Raw genomic sequence first — 24,534 nt, 5'->3', positions numbered from 1 at the left:
TCACGCTGCGACGCACCTCCAGATGCAGGGAAACCCAGCCTAAGTGTTTTGAATGTTTAATAATACTGTAGCCCTGGAACTTTACAACCTAAATCCCATCCTCTTTTTATAATAACATCAGACACATGCATATGTTCATAACTTGGCTGCCTGCTTTTATGTGCTGCAAACCATCCACCTGATTTCCATGCAGGGATGTGAAACACTGATTCAAGCTGTAATTGTTTCAAAGTGTACAAAGAATTTAATAATATGCATCATTTGTGGTGCACATTGATTCTCAGCAGTTGTCAGTGTTGCAGGGAAACTCCCCATTAGAGGTGAGCGAGGTTCAGAGTGCCTCGCAGCTCCTAAATGAGATAGCAAATACCCACATTCACCTGCACTGTGAATTACCAAGTTAAACAAGCATCTTTATTGTGTGCAGCTTCTCACCAGGGCTGTAAACACCCTTTTTATGGATGGAACACAGATCCGTCTGACAATTTAGCAGAACATTTCATTAGAATGGGTTTAGTTGCGGGAACACCGGCGAGGCGGAATAAAAATAAAGGACCCGGGGATCCTGATCGTAAGTTATTAAGACAGAGAGGTTGCTCCAGGGACCCGCACTTTAAATAGAGCTCTGAAGTTTCCAACTTCATTTCCTATGCACAATCAAGCCCACACCCCTGAGAGGGAGGATACTTAAGATCCAATGAATGGATGTGAGCCAGAAACGGCATTTAATAAAAGCAAAAGACGAGATACTAGTTGATTAATGCACTGAAGAATAATAAAGCCACAGCAGATCTGCAGGGAAATGTAAGGTCTTATTTTCTTTTTCTCATGACAGGGATTAAGTACAAATATCCCCGCTACTGGTATTAACTTCTGGCAGGACTGCTCTGTGTCATGAACAGTTTTTTAGTGCAGCGAGTCCTGTATCTGTCCACTGACGTAGCTGCAGGAGAGGCAGACTTCATCCTCAGTAATAACAGTAATAAAACACAGCAGATATCATCTGCAGGGTTTAACTGATAAGGATTTTTAAAGGCCTCTGCTGATACACTGGAGTCACTGAGAGTCACTATGTTCTGTGTTTTTTAATTTGGACGTTTTCATGCCACAATGTCGCGTTTGTTAAAGATTTCCATGCTTATCCTCAACAGCAACAGCATCACTAAACCTCTAAACATTCACTCATTTATTCTCCTTTGAATCCCAGACTAATTAAATTCCTTTCTTTCTTTTAAAGCAGACCTGACCCACATCACAAGTGCACTGATTAACTCTGGGACACAAAAAAAAACAGATATTTAAAAAAATATATAGGGTTTATTTTGGTGGAAAATAATTGTTCCAGTGCTGATAACTCATGTATCAATCTAACCTTAGTCGTCTGAGCAGAAACTACATGAGCAAAAGAAACTGACACTACATGAGGCTTTTTTTTTTTAGTAAGTAAATGACAAGCACAGCCCCAAACACTTCACCATGTGTGGGGAACTGGGGTGTTTAGCGAGGGTAAACGTCACTGAGTGTAATTAAGGAGGATCTCGCCCTCAGGAACTCTCTCAGTCGACAAAGTGAACAAGTGACAGCGAGAGTCACTGTCACTTTTATCAAAATGAGCAAATATGGGCTTAAAAGAGCATGGCTTAGAGTCAATATCAAGTTGTTTCTCAAAATTGTTATCACCGTTTGTCAGGCACGTAGAAAATTCTTTAGAAGTCGCCTCAGTTTCACTTGAACTTTTCCTCTTGACAGGAGAAGTTTTACAGTCTGCACCACAAAAACAAAAGGCCTAAACTGGAATACATAATTTACGAAGTCACTAAATGTGTTGTGTTATCTGTAATTGATCGAGATATGAACTGAACGGGGTCAATTAGTGGCGTTTTTGGCCTGGTTTATCTCTCACACTACTGATGTGCAGAATAAATATGGCGCCACAGCTTATCTTATGACAATTCTTCATATTCACACCCACAGGAACAGTCCTGAAAATCTGACTATAAGGCCTCCAATCGCTAGATTAATGAGACAGACAAAGGTAAACTTGATTAGAGCAGAGTCACTCCGTTGCACCCATTCTGATTTGTGGTTAATCGCCTTGGATTGATTTAAGCCTGCGAGGCTATAGGATGACTTCCATGCAGCACAATTCAACCTCAGTGACAGAAAAAGACTGAATTCTGCAACTGGAATTTCCACCTTGTTTTATAGCGATTTAATTGATCTGAGATAGAATTTTAAAAGGGGTAAAAATCCTAAGAATCGTCAATCAAACAGCCTTATTCCGCCTGACTCAGACCTGCGGACGACAGCTGCTATATAACAGCAGCTGCTAAACACGACTAATTCTCCAGAATGAAATACGCCGCAGAGGCCGGCCATTTACAGGACTGGTATCAGAGCAATATTTCAAGCCCCGGCCGCAGCCTCTGCCCATTAAAGTGTGTGTGATGTATTTTAGGGCCAGTGTATGTCCTGCTCTGGTCTCAGAGAGGTCTGCGCACTGACATGATGGCTGATAGAAGACGCCTCTGGTCTAATACTTACTCTCCATATAGAGGGGACTAGAGCAGAGGGGCTTTATTAAAGAAGATAGACATCTTACGAGTTTATTTGGCCAAAGAGCGAGGTTAGAAATATCATGTCATGTTGTGTTGTCTTTAAAGATAAGTGGGATGTTGGCAGTTGTATCAAAAAATGCAGATAATTTGTTTTAATTCTGTCTACTGTGTGTCATTTGCTTTCATAAGCTTCGGAAATAAAAGATTATGAAGGAAGTTATTCCACAAATGATGAAGGAAAAACGAAAGACATCATTTCGACTTTCATGTTGTTATTGGTTGTATTAGGGATATAAACACTGACAACATCCTGCAGTATCTAGTCCATGTCAAACAATTGGCTGTAAAGTACCCTTAACAAAATTATTTCCTTTAATGTTGCACAGGAAATTGTGCAACAGCAGTAGACGTTCAAGATGTCGTTAATGTTGTGCAAGTTTTTAGAATATGTCTCGCTGTAGTTTTGTGTTGAACAGCTGTAGATTTTATTTTTTTAATTGGCTAAATTTATGTCCTTTTGATACCCAACCTTGTTCTCTTATTCAATTGATTCCACAGAAATGATGGCAGCCTTGGCTTAAAGTCAAATACCTCCCCTGCAATAAGCCTCAGCACTAAAAGACATAACATAATGCAGAGTCTCTTCTGGTCTGCTGCTTGTAGATACTCAGACATTTTAAACCAGGGGTGCCAAAGCTTTTTTCGTCTTTTGGAGGGCCAAAACTGAAACTTAACAGAGGTCCGCCTATTGTATTGTATCATTATGATGCAAATCATAATCGCTTTATTTAGTCGTGAAAATCAATTCATGAAGATTTTTCTTTTCTGATTAAAATTTCTTCCTCAAAATTACATAGTGCAACTTTAAAGAGGATTTTTTCCACACAAAAATAAAACAGCATAAACAGCGATTCACTTTATTTTGATTGATTTATTTATTTTCATTCGAAAATGAGAGCGGGCCAAATGAGATTTTACGACGGGCCAACTTTGGTCAACGGACCTCACTTTGGGCAGCCCTGTTTTAAACCAACCCTCCTCTTTAAGCATACAAACACACGGCAATTTGCACATACTGTACAATAAATGTGGGATGGACTGTCTTAATTGTGTGAAACAAGTCTCTACGTCAGAAAATAAATTTAAAGAAAAAAAACAAACAAAAGAAAACTGAGGCGTACTCAGGTCAAGACAAAATAATAATATTCAAGCTTTGAACACATGGCCTGTTAGCTCATTACACTAAAGATGAGTGAAGACACACTGATGAGCACCCACAGGCTGGAGGTTCGGCTCTGATAGCCGGCCAGATGGACTTTCCTTTTCTGAAGAAGGCTTTCACCTGGACGCCTCTCACAACCATGTCAACATTTTGGCACAGCTGCCATTTCTGACCTGCACATGTGGCGAAGAAGTATTTATGGATTCAGCGTTCAGTAGCCTCACAGTGACAGTGAGCTTGCAGAGAAACATAAATGTACATCAAACACTCTGGAGACATGGCTCCACGTAATGCCATCAGCTAATGAGCAATTGTCAGAGAGTAAATAAAAGCAATATGCAGCTAACAACACAACAACATCCAGCTGTTCAGCACTTCTGAGCGTAATCAATCATCTGAGAAACAAGGTGAACATTTCATCACATTTATCGAGCTGAGAACTTCTTCTGTGATAGGACACCAACTGGCATGTGAAGTAAATAGTTCTTGAAGAGCATTAGCTGCAAACAGTGTCTTGAGGTTGATTATCCCTGTGACTAATGCTCTGTCACTCTGTGGTATGAGAGGGGCCCAGCGAGGACCCCCGGTAATGGAGCCTGAGCAGGTGCTGAAAGCCCACTGACATCAGGGGGGAGTGCACTGACAAGAATTTCTGATGAATTTCAATTACTGATCTATTAAAGCTAATGAGGTAAATGAGCAGCCAGAATACATTTGCCAGATAGCTCGAGACGAGACCTCGGCGGCTTGACGTGATTCTGGGCGCGTGCAGCCCGACAGACACTGTGTGTTCATGCTTCTGTCAGAGGTGTCTGTGTTATAGCCTGCTGAGTGGACTGAAGGTGCAGGAGGCAACAAACAAACGGCTACAAATGTAACTTATTTCCACACATTAGGCAAACTGTTTTTGGTTATGTTTAATAAAAGTTGGTGCTCTCACTCTTGACTGTAATGCCGTGTCCAATTGTAAGATCAGTGTGCCATCTACTGGAGGTACTGCAGTGAAGCACAGGTACAGGGTCAGCTGTATTGTCAGACATATAGTACCATCTGGTGGCTTTAAGGTAAACAGCACCATGGAGAGGCCTTTTAAAAGAGTGTGTGTTTATATTACTAATCTCGCTCTCTGTAATCTATGAATTACTTAAAGGTTAATTACTTGACTATAATGTTAGATATTGTAAACAGTGAGTGTAGACGACTTCTGAGAAACTGTTCTCCAGTCTGGCATTCAGAAATAATCACAGTGGGGTTTGTGTGTGTGTGTGTGTGTGTGTGATTATGGCAAAAATGTTGCTCCTAGGGACACCTATTGTAGTGGGATTACCACAGTATTTTGCCACAGTGATGGAACGCTCTTTACTCAACTCTTTAACACTTTACTACAGAAGCCTTGAGGGGCAAGTTCAATTTTTTTTTTTCACATGCTCCTGATTTTATTGACACTATAGTGTAAGGTATTTTTGCACAGTGTGTAGAACGGGCTCCTGTTACGCCTGCCTTGACATGCTTCCAAAATCCCCTCTGACAGGAGACAGTCTTTGCAGTCGGCTTTAACCTTACCTGTTGCGTGCTTACACAACAGAAAGTTGTGTTATAAGCTGCCGTGCGGTTACGTTGATGTCAGGGAGAAAGTTTGTGTCAAGTTAGTCCCTCACTGCCTTTTTTGTTCCTCTGCCTTCATGTTGCACACCCAGTACATTTGATGAGAGATTTATGATTCTTTTTCACTTATTCCCTTAAAGGCTAGGCTGACCTGAAGTTATATAAATCCAAGTCGAGTCTCTGTGTTCTGACCTGACACCCAGTATTGCTGAAAAAACACCTGAGCCAGCTTAATCCTTCAGTACACAGTATTTGTGATCTCAATTGACATATCAGCCTGTATGTTGACTTCTCAAACAACTGCCTACTATACATCCAGCAGAGCAACACTGCACTGCACAAGATAACTCAAAATACAAGACATAGAGCTAAAAAAAATCTTAATTAAATATCTAAATTAATATGACACATTCACTATGCTGGGGTTGGTGCTTTTGCTGTTCTTTACTGAATACATTTCATAACCTGACAGAATTATCAGGTGCCTAATTGTATCGGCTACTGTAATGGCGGCACTGCAGTAACAATTAAAAGATTCAGAGATAATGATACCAAAATAAAAGCTTACAGCTAGATTCCCCTCTGCCTTGATACCTTTCGACCCTTTCTTCCTCTCTTTTTTTACCCCTGTTTGCCATCTTACTTTCCTCTTTCCTGTCATTATTCCTACCTAGTACACTCTTTTTTGTTCAAGGCTTTTTGTGGCGTCAGGGTGTGACCCACCTTAACTCAGCTGCCTGGCATTCGTACTTCATTGACTCATGAGCGGCGTGTTTGTGTGTATGCTATGTTTCAGTCCGCCTGGGTGCAAGGTAGCAGTGAGAACGCGGCATGGAATTGAAATGATTTGGGAATTTCCCCAATAAGAAAGCAGAATGGATTTGGTATAATATAATATAAAGCAGCTGCTCCACGATCTTTACCAGCTGGTTGCAAACTATGTCTGTTTGCCATTTGGTAAATATTATATATAAAATTGATTCATAAAGCTCCTTTCTCAAAAGAAGGATGTAGTTGGATATAGTTGCTTTTCTCAAGATATACATTTTTTCAGGCAGGATCAGTCTGTGGCAGTGATTGAGACCACAAAATTGTCACTTCGTAGATTTTATTGACCTTTCTGGTACACATACGGAGTAAATGAGGTGAATTTATGCTGAAAACTACAGCACACAGTGAACTCCATATTAGCAAACAGGCAAATATATTGTAGTTTTGATCAAAGACTGGATTAAAGAAATCTGAATGTGTGAATAAAATTTTCATAGCATAAACTCAAGTATGAATGAATATGCAGCTCAGACTGCTGTTGAAGAACACCTTGCCATCCTTCTCAGTGCTGCACTTGTTTCTGAGCAGATCTAAAATCCCCGCTCTGATCTCAGGGGTGAAGGACTGGTAGAATTGATCTCTCGCTGTCATGAAATTCAGCAGACGTACTCCGGTCTGGCTGTTTGGATTGAAGCACTCGGTGATGTCAAAGGCATTGGGAACGGCGTGCTCCTCATACTTCAGACCCAGGCTCTTCACGCAGGCGATAACCTCTGCTGACGAGCGGTACTGGGTGATGGCGTCGACACAGAGATCCTTCTGGTACGTCTTCCACAGGGTGTCCCAGCCACCGTTTTCTGGATAGAATGAGATTAGAAAATACATTCACTCCAGGAGGAATAAAATCTTGGTAATCTTACTGTCATCTGAATTATTTTTATAACAAAAAAAAAAACCCAAGAGGGCTCTGTTCTTCTATTTGCCACAAGAGGGAAGAAGTTCTACTCACTCGATTCAACGATGATCATGAGCCTGCCGTTGTTCTTCAGAAGGCTGTGGAAGAACTTGATCGTATTGGAGAGGTTATCCACGTAGTAGATCATCTGTCAAGAAGACAGTTGTTGGGAAACTTTAATTTGACCTTGCGGATTAAAGATGGCATCCACGCAAGGCCTATAGTGTAAAGTGAGTCACCCACTGTAGTTAAATCAGGGACACTTTTGTCAGACGATACAGTATGTTTTACTATTAATAGTACTAATAATTATACACGCAGCAGTGGGTGGCTAAATAAATCTCATGCTTACACAGTGAGACACACACATACCTGAATCATGTGTATGAAGTCGAATTTCTTCATGTCTCCCTTTGCTTTGACTTGCTTCTCGTAGTCCCCACTGTGCATGATGTGCCACGCAAACGGGATCGTCTGAAGGTTGGGGGTCTTCGCTACCAAAGCTGTGAGTCGGACATAAAAAATACCACTGAGATATGGTGGGAGCATTTTAAATGATGGTCAGATATATACAGCATATGGTACCAGAGTTAGTGTTATGATCAAAAACAAATGCAGAAGTAAGGAAAATTAAAAGGGAAAGCTTCGATTGCTGAGGGGTCCTTTGTCCAGACGACCAGATAAAAATATGATCTCTGTGTTCAGATCTGGCAGCACATCAGCAGATCTTTTTTTAACTGATTTAGAAGTTACACTACGTCTGTTTTGGCATATTTAATTAGGAATATACACAAAATTCTGTGTTTTTCTGACGTATAAAGCCTGATTGGCAACACTTTATAATAACCATAATTCATAAATGGCAAATTTATAGTTAATTAAATTTTAGTTAATGGTTTCTTTACTGTTAACAACAAAATGCATTATAAGACATTAATTAAGCCACTGTAAATGTTCATAAACATCAGTTGCAACTTTATAATTCCAATTTTCCAAATAATGTTTATAGATGAACTACACAGTATTTATTAAACATTCACAAAGTATTATGAACATTAGTTGTAACTCTAGTTTATAAAGCATTTCATTGTTTGGTAACAGTGAAATAACTATTAACTAAAGTGTAATTAACGATACATACAAGTATACTATTTTACATGAAATATTGATATTGTGTTTATAATACAAATACGATGATCTCATCTGAATAATCCAGCAAAGATGTCTCCTTTTGTTCATGAGTTCAGAGTTTCCTCTTCACTGGTAATTGAGTAGTTGATTGTTTTTTAATTGTTCTTTTTGTACACAGAGAAATATCTAGACATTATAAAACAAAAACATTTCACCAGTGGTGTTTTTGAATGATCAATACCTTTGAAGTTGTCTACGAGCTTAGAGCTGCCCTCCACAACGTCAGCAGATATCGGGACAGCAGGGAACGTCGACTGCAGCAGGGTGAGCATCTGGACGTCCATCTCCCCTGGAACAAACCAGGAAAGCCTCAGTGTAACGTTGCTTCAGTAAGAAAACACCACAATATGTTTCTTTGCACTTTTGCAAACATTTCTGAAACATTCAAACATTAATTTCAGGTCGATTTGTTCACTATATTTAGGTCAAGCGAGAGAGGTGGTGTGTGTTGCTCCATAGTCTTGCTTGCCATTGTGCAATCGTAAATGCAATCTACAGTATGTCCTGATTTGACCTGTAGAGGGCCTTACATAAACTGCATGAGCTTTGACCCAAGTGTCCTCCTATAACCTACCAACTCTCCCTCAGATATGGTCTCTAATCAGGATATCCTATCCCTTAATGATGCGCAGGATGAGCAGTTCAACCAGTCTTGGTTGACAGACTGATATTCTGCCCACAGAATAATATTTAGCATGAAATAAAATATCTGCTCTTCACTATCAATGGCAATTCAAAAATGAAGAGCCCCAGAAGCGACACGGGAAGAAAAAAAATTGACAAGAAAAAGTTTTGCGAGATTTCTTTTTTTCCCCCACCTTCATTTTTTCCCCTCCCTGTCCCTTCCAGGCCTCTGCACAAAAACATCCAGAATCAAGCATTTTTTTTTTTTATTATTATTAAAGAATAAGTAACACTTTTGCATAATTTTCAAGTCAGTATTATCCATTGTAAGTGTAGTGTATTTGTAAAGAAGTAAATATGAGGCTTCAGCAGCCTGAAACAGTCAAATCAGGGAGGCATATTCTAAAGCTACTATCTTCTCAGTATTAAATTCCCCCCTTGTCTTTGCGGAGACAGTTTTTCCCGGCGGTGGAGAGACAGTAACACAAAAAGCGAATTTCAGTCTAGAAAGACTAAAAGTTTCAAGGCTCTCATTGGATTTGATTTGGGACTGCTGAGGCCTCATATTCAATTTAGACACACTTTTGAATGTATTTTTGCACAGACAACAGACTGTCCCTCATCACTTCTCTTCTCTCTTCAGGGCCCGTATGAAGATAAGGAATGATAACAGCAACAAAAACTGTTTTATTGCTCATATGGGCACTTGACTATTGACTTCAATGGTTACCTGATCTTTTAAATTACTTATATGAGGCCATTATTGTCTAACTATCATCTATCATCAGAGTGGAGAGTAGTGTAACTCTATCTGAATCCATGTGTGTAATCAGATTCATATATGTGTAAAATAACCTCTAAATGCATACTGAGATGTAAATGTGCACAGGAATGTTTCTTGTTTCTTGATTTAGAAGAGAATAGAATAGAAAATTAAAGCTGCAAGCAGCGATGAACGGGCCCTCGCAGTCCATGCGGGTCGGGGCGTGCTGCTGTCGCGGGATGCTGCCGTCGTACATGCTGCTGTCGGGGCAAGCTGCTGTCGTTACATGCTGCTGTCGAGGCTTGTTCATGCAACAACTTCCGTAGAGGAAACAAAACTGAAGGCAGTGAAGCTGCTGTTTCGTTATTTAGCAATAAAAGCGCCACCTATTGGTCGATTTGCACGAAAGTTAGTAGAAATGCTCATCGTGTCATGGAACACAATTGCCAAAAGTTTTGTGTTAATCGGACTGTATTTCATCAAGATACACAAGAATGTCTGTTTGACCACAATGTGCAGGAAATTGTTGTTTTATATTTTGGGAGTTCTGTGGACTAGCACATTTCTTTTAATAACTTTTTGTCAGGAGGGTCCACAGATGCTGCGTGCAAAGTTTGGTGCAAATCGGAGAAATTGCCTGGGAGGAGTTCGAAAAAGTAGGTTTGCGATATTTGGCGAATTTGCAAATGGAAATTCAGTGCGAACGTGGGCGTGGCCTACATCATATAATTCAGCTGAATTCAGGGAACACGTAGATATAAGGTTTAACAATGTCTGACAAATTATGTGGGAGTTATTGGTCAAAAACTGCTTTGTGTTGATAATAGCGCCACCTGTTGGTCATCTTTGGTGTGTGAGTTACAGGGGCCAGTCTTTACCACCCCTATGAATTTCATATCCATAAGTGTTATGGTGTGGGCACAGTACCAAATCTAAAAAGAAACTGCCACCAGAGCGCCACCTAGTGTCAGATCAATAACACCTTCGTCAGCTGTCCTCAGAAGGGCAGTGGCAAGAATTGTACCAAGTTTTGTGTTAATCCGACCCACCAATGTCGAGATATAAAATACTTCAATTTAAAGAGCGCCACCTAGTGGTCGTCCACCACAATTTCGCACAGAGCCTTATGGGCTCATGGGAAAGTGGTATCCTCAGTTTCATGTCATTTCGACAAAGCAATGTGAAGATATGCAACACTTCCTGTTTTGACCCGATTTTATAGGAAGTTGTTATTCAATAACTTGAGTATTGTTTGGAATTCCAAAATTCTTTTAATAACTTTTTGTCATGAGGGTCCCCTGATGCTGTGTGCAAAGTTTCGTGCAAATCGGTGAAATTGCCTGTGAGGAGTTCGAAAAAGTAGGTTTGCGACATTTTGCGAGCTAGCATAAAAAACCGTAGGCGGAAATGGGCGTGGCCTATATCAAGAGATTCAGCCCGATTCACTGAACGCGTGGATATAAGGTTTTTGAATGTGCGACAAAGTATGTGGGAGTTATTAGCCAAAACGCACTTTCCTTGATTGTAGCGCCACCAAGTGGTGAAAAATCACAACGACAACAGATTATAAAATTTTTCGCCAAGCCTAATGTGTTTGCCAAATAAAATTGACTTTTCATTCACATTCAGGCAGTGAAAAATGCGATCATTTTGGACAAAGAAAAAAAACTAAAAATAATAATAATTAAAGCTGCAAGCAGCGATGAACGGGCCCTCGCAGTCCACGCGCGTCGGGGCATGCTGCTGTCGTGACATACTGCTGTCGGGGCTTGTTCATGCAACAACTTCCATGGAGGAAATGAAAGTGAAGGCAGTGAAGCTGTCATTTCGTCATTTAGCAATAAAAGCGCCACCTATTGGTCGATTTGCACGAAATTTTGTAGAAATGCTCATCGTGCCATGGAACACAATTGCCAAAAGTTTTGTGTTCATCGGACTGTATTTCATCAAGATACACAAGAATGTCTGTTTGACCACAATGCGCAGGAAATTGTTGTTGTATATTTTGGGCGTTCTGCGGACTAGCACATTTCTTTTAATAACTTTTTGTCAGGAGGGTCCAGAGATGCTGCGTGAAAAGTTTGGTGCAAATTGGAAAAATTTCCTGGGAGGAGTTCGAAAAAGTACGTTTGCGACATTTGGCGAATTTGCAAATGGAAATTCAGTGCGAACGTGGGCGTGGCCTACTCACACTGTTCGGCTGTATTCAGGGAACATATAGACATAATGTTTAACAATGTGCACCATATTATGTGGGAGTAATTAGCAAAAAACGTTTTTTCTTGATAATAGCGCCACCTGCTGGTCATTTTTGGTGTGTGAGTTACAGGGGCCAGTCTATACCACCCCAATCAGTTTCATATCCATAAGTGTTATGGTGTGGGCACAGTGCCAATTATAAAATGAAACTGCCACCAGAGCGCCACCTAGTGTCAGATCGGTAACACCTTCATCAGTTAACCTCAGGAGGACATTGGCAATCAGTGTACCAAGTTTTGTGTTAATCCGAACAACCGATGTCGAGATATAAAATACTTCAATTTAAATAGCGCCACCTATTGGTCATGGGCCAAGATTTTGCACAGAGCCTTAGGGGCTCATGGGGAAGTAGTATCCTGAGTTTCACGTCATTTGGACGCACCAATGTGGAGATATGCAGCACTTCCTGTTGTGACCCGATTCCACAGGAAGTTGTTATTTAATAACTTGAATATTCTTTGGTGTATCAAAATTCTTTTAATAACTTTTTGTCAGAAGGGTCCACAGATGCTGTGTGCAAAGTTTCGTGCAAATTGGTGAAATTGCCTGGGAGGAGTTCGAAAAAGTAGGTTTTCGACATTTCGCCAGCTAGCGAAAAAAAACGGTAGGCGGAAATGGGCGTGGCCTATATCAGGAGATTCAGCACAAATCACTGAACGCGTGGATATAAGGTTTTTGAATGTGCGACAAAGTATGCGGGAGTTATTAGCCAAAACACACTTTCCTTGATTATAGCGCCACCTAGTGGTGAAAATTCACAATGACAACAGATTATAAAATTTTTCGCCAGGTCTGATCTATATTCCAAGTTTGATGAGTTTTGGGGTATGTTCAGGCAGTGAAAAATGCGATCATTTGGGACAAAGAAAAATAAAAATAACTAAAAATAATAATCATACGAAAAACAATAGGGTCCTTGCAGTTTCACTGCTCGGGCCCTAATTAAAGCTGCAAGCAGCGATGAACGGGCCCTCGCAGTCCACGCGGGTCGGGGCGTGCTGCCGTCGGGGCGTGCTGCCGTCGGGGCATGCTGCTGTCGTGACATGCTGCTGTCCGGGCATGCTGCTGTCGAGGCTTGTTCATGCAACAAGTTCTGTAGAGGAAACAAAACTGAAGGCAGTGAAGCTGCTGTTTCGTCATTTCGCAATAAAAGCGCCACCTATTGGTCGATTTGCACGAAATTTTGTAGAAATGCTCATCGTGCCATGGAACACAACTGGGAAAAGTTTTGTGTTCATCGGACTGTATTTCATCAAGATACACAAGAATGTCTGTTTGACCACAATGCGCAGGAAATTGTTGTTTTATATTTTGGGCGTTCTGTGAACTAGCACATTTCTTTTAATAACTTTTTGTCAGGAGGGTCCACAGATGCTGCGTGCAAAGTTTGGTGTAAATCGGAGAAATTGCCTGGGAGGAGTTCGAAAAAGTAGGTTTGCGACATTCGCGAAATTGCGAATGGAAATTCAGTGCGAACGTGGGCATGGCCCACATCACACAATTCAGCTGAATTCAGGGAAGAGGTAGATATAATGTTTAACAATGTGCACCATATTATGTGGAAGTACTTAGCAAAAAACGTTTTTTCTTGATAATAGCGCCACCTGCTGGTCATTTTTGGTGTGTGAGTTACAGGGGCCAGTCTATATCACCCCAATCAGTTTCATATCCATAAGTGTTATGGTGTGGGCACAGTGCCAATTATAAAATGAAACTGCCACTAGAGCGCCACCTAGTGTCAGATCGGTAACACCTTCGTCAGTTGTCCTCAGGAGGCCATTGGCAATCAGTGTACCAAGTTTTGTGTTGATCCGACAAACCAATGTGGAGATATAAAATACTTCAATTTAAATAGCGCCACCTAGTGGTCATGGGCCAAGATTTTGCACAGAGCCTTAGGGGCTCATGTGGAAGTAGTATCCTGAGTTTCATGTCATATGGACACACCAATGTGGAGATATGCAGCACTTCCTGTTGTGACCCGAATCCACAGGAAGTTGTTATTTAATAACTTGAGTATTCTTTGGAATATCAAAATTCTTTTAATAACTTTTTGTCAGGAGCATCCACAGATGCTGTGTGCAAAGTTTGGTGAAAATCGGTGAAATTGCCTGGGAGGAGTTCGAAAAAGTAGGTTTACGACATTTCGCACGCTAGCGAAAAAAAACGGTAGGCGAAAATGGGCGTGGCTTATATCAGGAGATTCAGCAAGATTCACTGAACGCGTGGATATAAGGTTTTTGAATGTGCGACAAAGTATGTGGGAGTTATTAGCCAAAACACACTTTCCTTGATTATAGCGCCACCTAGTGCTGAAAATTCATAACGACAGCAGATTATAAAATTTTTCGCCAGGACTAATGTCTTTGCCAAATAAAATCGCGTTTTCATACACGTTCAGGCAGTGAAAAATGCGATCATTTTGGCAGGAAAAAAATAATAATAATAATTAAAGCTGCAAGCAGCGATGAACGGGCCCTCGCAGTCCACGCGGGTCGGGGCGTGCTGCCGTCGGGGTGTGCTGGTGTTCCGGCATGCTGCTGTCGGGGCGTGCACGTCCTTCCTTTAGAAAATTTAAGACAAATATCATTTCGGCTGTGAATAGATGTTTGGCCAAATGTTTGAGCAGAGCTTCAATGGTCTTAAAAGTAGTATTGTCAGATTCTCCTGTCATTTCAACTAAAGCGAATTAGTAACAACTTGTCAAATTTCCAATACTTATTGAACTGTTTTTCTGCTTTCTTTTCACAGTATAACCAAGATCAGATTGTTGTGAAACACAAACTTGCTCTGCCATTCAACAGAAAAGACGGCCATCAGGGACACTTGAAGTGTTTATTAATGTATCACAAATGCATCCAATAATTTTGGCCTACTGGCTGACTATGTTACTGTACTGTAACTACTCTACAGTGATTTAATTTGATGTAGTGCTGTTTTTTACTGATGCATGTCAATAAAGGTGAAAAAGATTTAGCAGAGGACAGCAGTTTGTATTGTAAGCACTTCTGCCTTCTCTGCATTAATGTTGCATGTAAATGTCCTCTGAAAGGGCTATGACATTTGTTTGTCTGCTTGAAACAGGATGTAATGAGTTTGGATTTAAAACTGTGAGGAATCCAGTTTAGTCAGTGTTAATGTTGGCTGGGACTGTCCTTAGCTTTTTAATGATTGTGATTGTAAAATGTAGCAGTTATGAAGAATACATTTATTGTGTCATCATAGAAATGTGAACATTGTCAGTGTTTTCTGTTGTATATAATGGCAGATTAAAGAATGCATATAATTTTAACAATGTCCACATGATTAATTTTGTTATCACAAAAACCTGAAAATAAGTTGTAGCCATGTTTATCATTAAGTTGACAACTTTGTTGCCTTCTCCTTAATGGTGATGTTTCTGCTTGAATGTAAACATATAGTTTTACAGCTATATGTTATTTGTATAAAATGTGCTATATCAATAAAGTGTGATTGATGGATGTGAGGCTGACTTCCTATTTTCAGTGGGTGGTGTCTTGGAAAGGTGTCTACCTAAATATGATACATGTTACCCAAAACACAACAGTGACGGTTTTCATCTGCAATCTGTAGTAGATGTTACTTAAATTTGTGCCTGTGTTATGTGTGAGAGAGTGTGTGTGCGTGTGCGTATGTATGTGTGTGTGTGTGTGTGTGTGTGTGTGGCTTTCGGCTCATTGTTTTGACATTTCAAACAAAAACATCACTCCACTAGACAATACACTAAAGACAGTACACTGGACACACACTCGCCCTTTTCATATAGAGATTCTGCATTATCGCCGCTGCTGTGTTGTGGCCACACACAGCCATGCATTTCCGGCGTTAAAGAGCGACCAATTCGGCGCTTCTACTTTAAAAGAGGCGTGACGCTACACGTCATGATGATGACGTGTGTGTTTTCTTCAATGTGTTTCCCCGATTTCCTCTTGGTAATTTAAAAATATACCCGCTGACTGTTTGTCATCATATGGATGCTGTTATAATGTGTTGTCATTGATATCCTCACCCACCATGGCTTCTGGTAAGTGACAAATGTTTGACAAATGTTTAATATTTCAGACTGTAATCAGTGTCTTTCTCGCGGTAATATGCCCATCTGGCAGCCATGGTCTCCTAACAATGTATCATATCTGTTGTTTATGGAAATGCGCGAAATAGCAGCGGAGTTTGATTTGACGTAGCTTTTGAAATGGACTTGAACGCATCAACCAATCACGTCGTGAGAAGAACGTGACGTCTCAGCTGCAACGTTTGAATCTCTTTGTCTGTATCTGGATTCCGTCCCGTACAGACTCATCTACCTTGGCTCACTGATTTTTCACAACATACACAGAGATTTACAAAAATACATTTCCAAAACCTTTCGAATCAAGACAGCAGCATTCTTTCAAGGAACCTCAACTTGCTCAACACGGTGAGTTAATTTTGATTAAGTTCGCTGTTTGCCGTCGCGGCACACAGAGGGCTTCTGTGCCGGGATACGAGCTAACATGCAGGCTAGCTGCCTCATCGACCTGTAATGTTGAATGTGTAGTTCTGAATTTCTCTAAAATACTGCTAACTTTAGTAAGGTTAATTGCGTGTATATGGTTTGGAAATGAGTATTATCAGTGCTGTTATTAACACTTTTGGCTGGTTTGCTGTAACGACAGAGCTAGTTAGCGAACTTTGTTAGCATTGCTCGGCAGCAGAAACCTTTGGGTGCTTTGTTCTAAACGAGCTGAACGTTACCGAGCCTTCTCCTGCTGTAGCTACTGTAACCAGCTGCCCTGTTGTCATAGTAGAGGTGGTTGGCTGTTAGCACAGTTATAACCACATGTTTGTTAGCATATGAGTGCCTTTGGGGACTATAACCACGTCTTTGGTAGCATATGAGTGCCTTCGGTTTGTTTGCTAACACAGCTACAAGCTACTAGCAATGCTAGTCTTTAGACAATGTTCGTTTATTTTAATATCACAAGTCATTTCAACTGTCATATCACCGCACCGGTAAATAACTCCGTTATTGCGCTGTGATCGGTGCGAGTATTTTTCAAATTTCGGTGGTCTTGTCGCGCGGTGGGTGTCGGGAGTACATTTTCAACTGCGGGGCGTTTAGCGCCGTGATTGGCTGGAGCACATTTTTGAACTTCGCGGTTGTCATAGGAGAGGTGGTTGGCTGTTAGCAGAGGTTATTAAGCACATGTTTGGCAGCATATGCCTTTGGTTTGTTTGCTAAATCAGCGACAAGCTGCTAGCAACGCCAGTCTTTAGACAATATTCATTTAATTTAATATCAAAAGTCATTTCAACTGTCACATCGGCGCACTGGTAAACAACTCCGTACATTTCATATTTCGCTGGTCTTTTCGCGCGGTGGTTGTCGGGAGTAAATTTTCAACTTCGAGGCGTTTTGCGCCATGATTGGCTGGAGTACATTTTTGAACTTCGCGGGCGTTGTAGCGCTTCATTGCAGACAGACAGAGAAAAAGAAACAAGCAAGTTACTGATTGCACCCTCTACTGTACTCCTAATTTAGCAATATAATCAAACTGTAGAACAACAATACACTAACTGTAAAGTAATTACTTTTCAGTAATTATTGTTTTCATTAATATAGCTATGTATTGGGGAGAATGTTATTGTAACATGGCTATAAATTGTATTTTTAACCCTCCTGTGCTGTTCAGGTTAAATCTGACTGATCTATAACTTCATAATATCATACAAATGTGATTTTTCCTCTGATTGGAGGAATGATTATCCGCATAAACCATCACCATTTTAGTGTAGTATTTTTCTGTGTTGTATGAATACTTTAACTTAAGTAACAATTTTAATTCTTCTTCTTCCATCACTGCTTGCTTGTTAAATGTGTGTTTGAGATGTATTTTATCCAATTATTGCAGGCTAAAGATGGGTTGTAATGTCAATATTAATCAATTGTCTACATGTTATTAGATGCCACGGGGCAAGTCTTATCGTCGTTCGGAGGCAGCCAAACGACGCATGGCAGAACGGCGAACGGTTGACGTGGAACCGCAGCGGTCCGCCAATGTCTCTGTTGCACGTATGTACATTTTTTGCTTGTATGGTGTATAGATTTGCCTAGTGGCAGGGTGTGTTGTGTTTACATGATTTGTAAGGTTTCATTAACAGTGTGATCTTGATGTATTTTTTTTCTCTGTGTATTAATAGAGCGCGGTACTGGTTACCGCAACCCTGTGCGACAATGGCCAAAGTCGTCTCTGACGGGACGACAGCACAAGTTGGTCATTCCGCGCCAACTCCCTGACGAGAAGGTAAAATAATGATAATAACAACAACAGCGCTTGTAATAATTAGTGCATTTCATTCAATAACAGTCCAATTTTTTTCCCAGTTCGTTCTTCTTGTAGGAGATTCCCATCTGCGCGCTATCGCAGATGGCTTTGTCCCGATGCCAGAGGGGTCCCTCTCCTTTGGCATCATGTCCACGCCCGGGGGCTGTGCGAGGGAGCTGAGGACCGAGTTGCTGCATGCTGCTGTTCCTCGGTCTCCTGACGCAGTCCTGGTCTTGGCACCTAGCAACAACCTCACATCCAGCAGGACCATCGACGAGGCAGGGGCAGACTTCGCTAAGCTCCTGCACGCTGCCTGCGATCGATGGTCTAACGTAGGTTTTTTTCTATTGTATGTATTGATATATTACCATAGTTAATGTAGTTGTATGAACTGTTGCAGAATAATGTATATTTATATTATTAGTTATGGCATTTTCAGACAAAATGTATTTGTTATTAACAACCACTTTGCTCTACAGGTGTGTGTCGCAGACTTCCCACCTCGTTTGGCCGCTGAAGTCCTTCAGCAAGACTTCATGCGTCAAGAGTTCCGCCGTGTGGCAGCACGTATGGGTAAGCTTTAAAAAGACTAGTTCGACCACAGTTCCATGTATGATGCAGGATATGTTGTTAGGCAGACTGTTTGAATGAATATTATAATTTCCATAATCATTCCTTTAAAATTTAGATATTACATAGAGAGATATTACAATAATGTTTGTTATTTTTCTGTTTTAGGTGTCAGGTACTTCCCTACAGCTGAGCATTTCCCGATGAACCGCCGTGAGCTGTGGAGCAGAGATGGTGTAAGTAGAACACATAGTGTCATCTACACTTTCTCTGTAGTTGAATGACAAGTTTATTGCAGCTCCATATCATTTAATCTGTTTCATTTTTGTTATTTTCACAGGTTCACCTCAGCGATAGTGACGGCATGCCCATTCTAGCTGGGCTGCTGTGGACGGCTGCGTTCGAACAACTGCAGCCTCCAACACCAAAGCTACTGGTCGCTCCCAGAACGTCGCCACCTCGTAGGCACGTCGTCCCAAAGGTGGTCGTCACGGGACAGGTCACCGTACCTCGTCCATCAGACCCCTTTGGGTGGACAGCTGTTGGCAAGGGCGGGAAGGTAATTGATTACACATTGTAACACTGTGGTTGATGTAATTTTGATCAGCTGACCTCTGTAATGGTTGACGGGGTGTTTAATACAAAATATCTTATTTTGTCATTACAGAGGAGAGCACCTGAGGAACTTGAGCAGTCCTCTGGTGCAGAGAGGGTGGTTCAGCAGCAGGTATGCTACGATCAATTAACCTGGACGGTTTTTGACATGATTGTTGAGTAGATGATGGCGTTTTGACAGAGTAGTTGTTCTCTATATGTATCTCACAGGTTGACGCAAGTGCACTGCAGCACTGTTTCATCCAGCCAAACCCTGTTTGGTTCAGCAGTTCAGTGTTGGCTGCGATGGATGCTGCTGTTCCATCCCATCTTCCTAGCCCTGAATCAACTGATGTTCCACGAAGCTCAAAGGTAAACTGCATGCAAGTTGTATATCTTGGTTTGTTGAAGTCTGTTTAGTATCTCCTTTTTGCTGATACACTCACAACAACATGCAAAACTGCACAATATGTTCCACAATGACTTTGGCTCAAATATGGCTCAATAAAGTGTATTTTGTTTTTCTTCCATTAGCGTCCAAAAGTGGAACATCGTCGGACTTCTGCAAGCCAGAAGGTTTGTCTTGATTTTGTTCAATATTTCAGTTATTGTGACTTTTTTTTGGTGCGTGTCTGCAGTATTACGGCAATAATTGGATAATCATTGTAAAAAATCTTCTCTAGGTCCCGGCGAGAGCTTTGCCCGTGGTGAAACGTGTGCCACCGCCTGCAACTGCTCATGTGAAAGTGGACGCCAGGGGGGAGGTTAGTACAGTTTGTGCAAAATGTGTGTGTAGTACCTTTTTATAATAATAGTAGTATAGTGTATTTATCCAGATCATTTAACGTTTTTTTTTTCTTCTAGGTCGCCACCGCCGTCGCTGCCGCTGCCACCGTCGTCGCTGCGCGGGGGGGGGACCTTCAGCCTGTCGTCGATCTTGGTGTCTCGCCGACACCAAGGTCCAACAAAGGTAAGTATGACGCTAACCCCGTTTCTTGCAGGTGTGCAGAGTCCCTGCAGTCTGTTGTGCCTGGTATTTATGTCAGAAGTGCACCAGTCACTTATGACATAAATACACCCATGGCATGTGGTGTTGCAGCTGTTATGAAACATGTTATTTCTCCAGTGTGTACGTGGAAAGGGACAGATATTGATAGCATAGGCGTAGAAGGTGGCAAACTGGCCAGTTACATTGAAGCTAGGCAGAAGAGCGGTGCTAAACAGGAGTTGTGCAAGTTGATTGAACAGCACAATGTGTTTGGCAGGCAGTGGCAGGTAGCTATTCCTCCTCCAGCACGTAGTGATTTTAATTGGCTGGAGGAGGACACCGTGATGTACGAGAAGCTACAAGAGCATTTGTTTAACCACGGCACGTGTCTGTTGAACCTCGGGGGTGCGGTTAGTGCCATTGTTCTGCATAATGAGTACTTTGTGGTTGTTGATTGTGGCACGCGTGATGCATCTGGGATGGCGTCTAGTATTGGCACATCTGTGGCTGTGTTCAACACGTGCCTGAATGACTTGATGCTTCACATCAGTCATTTGAAGGAGTCTTTAGGTGCGAAGTGGTATGCCGTCCATGGCATTTCTGTCGTGTTGTGTCCAGTTGATGGCGACAGGGAGAGTGCTACATTGTTTGCAGGCGAGACTGTTGATGTCGATGTTGCAGCAGAGGTCCAGGATAGCATTTCAGTAAGGCCAGAGATTGACGTAAGTTCCATCAGGGGAACTTTTCATCAAGGGGATGCTCGGTTCCAACACGGAGGGCTCCAGTGTATGGCTGTAAGTTTGGTAGCTTTAGCCAAACACAGCATCGATTCTGTGTTTTTGTGGCAGTCTGGCGATCTGGATAAGGTTGTAGAGTTAGGGGATGAGCTCTACATGTCGTTGCGGGAAAGTAATTCCATCAGTGGGAGGTCTGAACTGCTGTGTGTTCCAGATTTGCCCAAAGAGTCTGTTATTGATGGACAGAAATTTCAGTTTGAGTATGGTGACTACGTTTCTGGTGATGTTGATGTGGTTGAGGGACAGCTTGTTGATGCAGGCGTGTACACCACTCTCAGGAACGGTTTGGGAAAGATGTGTAGCAAATATGACACATGCTTTCTGACTGTGAGTGGCACAACGTGTGCTATCATTGGTCGAAATGGGAAGTATGCCGTTGTTGACTCCCACGCACGCGATGCAGATGGCATGGTAGATGTGAACGGGTTTAGCGTTGTTGTGTATTTTAGTTGCCTTGACCGTGTGTTTGATCACATATGCAAATTTGCCACTGCAATGAACAGTCCAAAGCTGTTTGAGATTGCTGGTGTTTGTGTCACTCACAAAAGTCAAAGTGCAAATGAGGAAAGCAGAGAGGTTGACTTTGGTTGTAGCTTACCTCTTCAGCCAGCACTTAAAGTGTCGGCTGAACAGGTAACACTTGACAGCAACGGTCAGAGAGGTGTGAAACGCAAGATTTCAGTGGGTAATCGTGGATCGAAAAAGTTGAAAAGCAAGGATGTTAATGTGGTTAATTCAGACGTTGTATTTGTCAGCGATGTGACAAGTAAAAGTCTTGAGTTTAATCCGCTGCGTAGTGATGTTGCACAAGCTTTGTGTGAACAGTTGAATGTAGAGTCTGAAAAACTTGATTTGGCATCCACAGAGGTCGGTGCATTAGGGGCTCCTTGTAAGAACGAGCAAATAGTTGGTGATGGTAATTGTTTCTTTCGAGCGGTTAGTCAAGCTGTGTGTGGCACACAGAAGAATCATCGAAAAATTAGATTTGCTGTGTTTAAGCAATTACAGGCCAATCCTCTAGCATATATGTTGCGTCCCGAGTATTCGTCAATGGCAGATTATCTGAGTAGATCAAGAATGCGCTATGTTGGTAGTTGGGCCACTGAAGTGGAGATTCAAGCAGCAGCAGATTGTTTAGGAGTAAATATTTTCACGTTTTGTGGTGATCGCTGGCTTGAATACAGTTGCAAGAATAGGCAGTTGTCCAATCAGGCAGTGTATTTAGAGAATTGTCACGGTAACCATTATGAGACAGTTGTTTGTGTTATGCAGCCTCAGATGCAGAGTTGTTATAAGTATTGCAAAGTGAGCGCATCTTCTTCTGGAGGGTACAATTTTAGACAGCAAAGTAGAGAGAGTAGTGTTTGTATTGACAGTTCAAGTCCAGTTGTAGCTTCAGGTTGTGTGGCTGAAGAAGTTATAGATATTGAAGATAATGTTCTAGAACAGCAGGACAGTACTGTGTGTACGCAAGAGCAGACTTCATTTACAATTAAGCCAATTAATGTTAATTCTTCAAAGTATTTGAAAAGTAAAAAGAACTTAAAACGAAAAATAAAATACCAGGAAAATGATTTGCATAGGGAGATAGTCAAGGAAATAGTTAAAGGGAAATATAAGACAAATGTGTTGCATAGGCTGAAAGTCATTGAAACCAAGAAAAGGAAGTATATGGAAAATGAAGTGTACAAGCATAAAGTCATTGAAATGAATAAAAGGAAATATAGGGAAAATGTATTATATAAGCACAAATTTATTGAAATGATCAAAAGGAAATATAGCGAAAATGTTGTATATAAGCATAAAGTTAAGGAGATAAGTCAAAGGAAATATAGGGAAAGTGAAGTGCTAAGGAATAAACTTAAGGAGATGAATAAAAGGAAATATAAGGAAAGTGAAGCGCATAAGCACAAACTTAAGGAGATGAGTAAAAGGAAATATAAGGAAAGTGAAGCTCATAAGCAGAAACTTAAGGAGATGAGTAAAAGAAAATATAAGGAAAGTGAAGCTTATAAGCATAAACTTAAGGAGATGAGTAAAAGGAAATATAAGGAAAATGAAATGCGTAAGCAGAAACTTAAGGAGATGAGTAAAAGGAAATATAGTGAAAGTGAAGTGCAAAGACAACATGTAAAAGCTATGAGTAAAAAGAAGTATCATGGAAGTCTTGAGCATAAGAAGTGTGTTATAGCACGAAACAAATTGAAGAGGGAAAAAATTAAAGAAAAGGCAGAGCAGTTTGATTATGTTAGAGAACAGTTTTGGGATAAAGTTAAAGATGGGCCAGATTTTGTGTGCTGTGTGTGCCACAGAGGGTTGTTTAAGAATCAGGTTTTGAAGTGTAAAAGAGATTATTATAATAAAAAGAAAGAAATAGGTTTAATTGCAGATATATGTATTAGTGAAGAATATTTACATAAATGTAATGAAGTCTGCATATTGCCGTGTAAATGGTTGGATACAGCTAGAGGAGAGCTATGGATTTGTAGCACGTGTCATTCTAAGATTAGTAAAGGTGTGGTGCCACCTGAATGTGCATTGAACAATTTGGCACTTTGTACCATTCCACCAGAATTGGCGTGTTTGAATAGTTTAGAGCAACATTTGATCGCGTTGCATATTCCATTTATGAAGATGTTGGCGTTGCCTAAAGGAGGGCAAAATGGAGTACATGGACCTGTAACGTGTGTTCCTGCAAATATTGTGCAGACGAGCAATTTGCTGCCACGTACAGACATGGAAGGATCTTTGTTGCCAGTAAAGTTGAAGCGGAAGCTAACTTATAAGGGACATTATGACTATCAGTTTGTTGATAGTACGCGCGTAAGGCAGGCTTTGCAATATTTAAAACGGACAAATGTCCATTATAAAGATGTAGAGTTTAATGAAGCGTGGATGAACCAGTTTTGTAGGGAACCAGATACTGATTGTAATGGTGGTGTTGAAGTATCTGCAGATGTTGGGGAAGATGAGCTTTTGCATGATAGACAACAACATTGCATGTTCCAGGACACTTGTCTTATGCCTGTGGATATTGGTCAGGAAACACTGGATCAATACTTTGATGATATATTGAATTTGGCTCCAGCAGAAGGCAACTCTCCTGTCAGGTTGTTGTCTGATCATACAAATGAAGCAAAATGCTTCCCGGTGTTGTTTCCCAGCGGACTTGGTACATATCGTGATAGTAGACAGCATCGTTTGAGTTTGTCGCGTTATTTTAATAACAGGATTTTACATGCTGATGGTAGATTTGCACAAAATGTTGAATACATCTTTTTTGCTCAGTACTTATCTGAGGTAGAACAGGT

General features: G+C 41.1%; 1 protein-coding gene across 1 annotated transcript in view; it reads right to left on the bottom strand.

The window, feature by feature from the left end:
• Nucleotides 1-6,476: 6,476 nt before the first annotated feature.
• LOC141002211 (histamine N-methyltransferase A-like) overlaps nt 6,477-24,534 on the bottom strand; it is a 40,600-nt gene continuing 22,542 nt past the window's right edge. The window contains exons 4-7 of the mRNA XM_073473442.1: nt 8,484-8,591; nt 7,484-7,614; nt 7,166-7,259; nt 6,477-7,013 (exon numbers count right to left, since the gene is read on the bottom strand). Of these exons, the coding sequence (XP_073329543.1) occupies nt 6,661-7,013; nt 7,166-7,259; nt 7,484-7,614; nt 8,484-8,591 (686 nt within the window). The 3' untranslated portion in view covers nt 6,477-6,660. The remainder of the gene's footprint in view (nt 7,014-7,165; nt 7,260-7,483; nt 7,615-8,483; nt 8,592-24,534) is intronic.

The sequence above is a fragment of the Pagrus major genome, chromosome 9, assembly GCF_040436345.1.
Source record: "Pagrus major chromosome 9, Pma_NU_1.0".
In the NCBI taxonomy this organism is placed as follows: Eukaryota; Metazoa; Chordata; class Actinopteri; order Spariformes; family Sparidae; genus Pagrus; species Pagrus major.
Note: the sequence above shows the minus strand (reverse complement) of the source record. Positions and strands in the feature narration are given on the sequence as shown.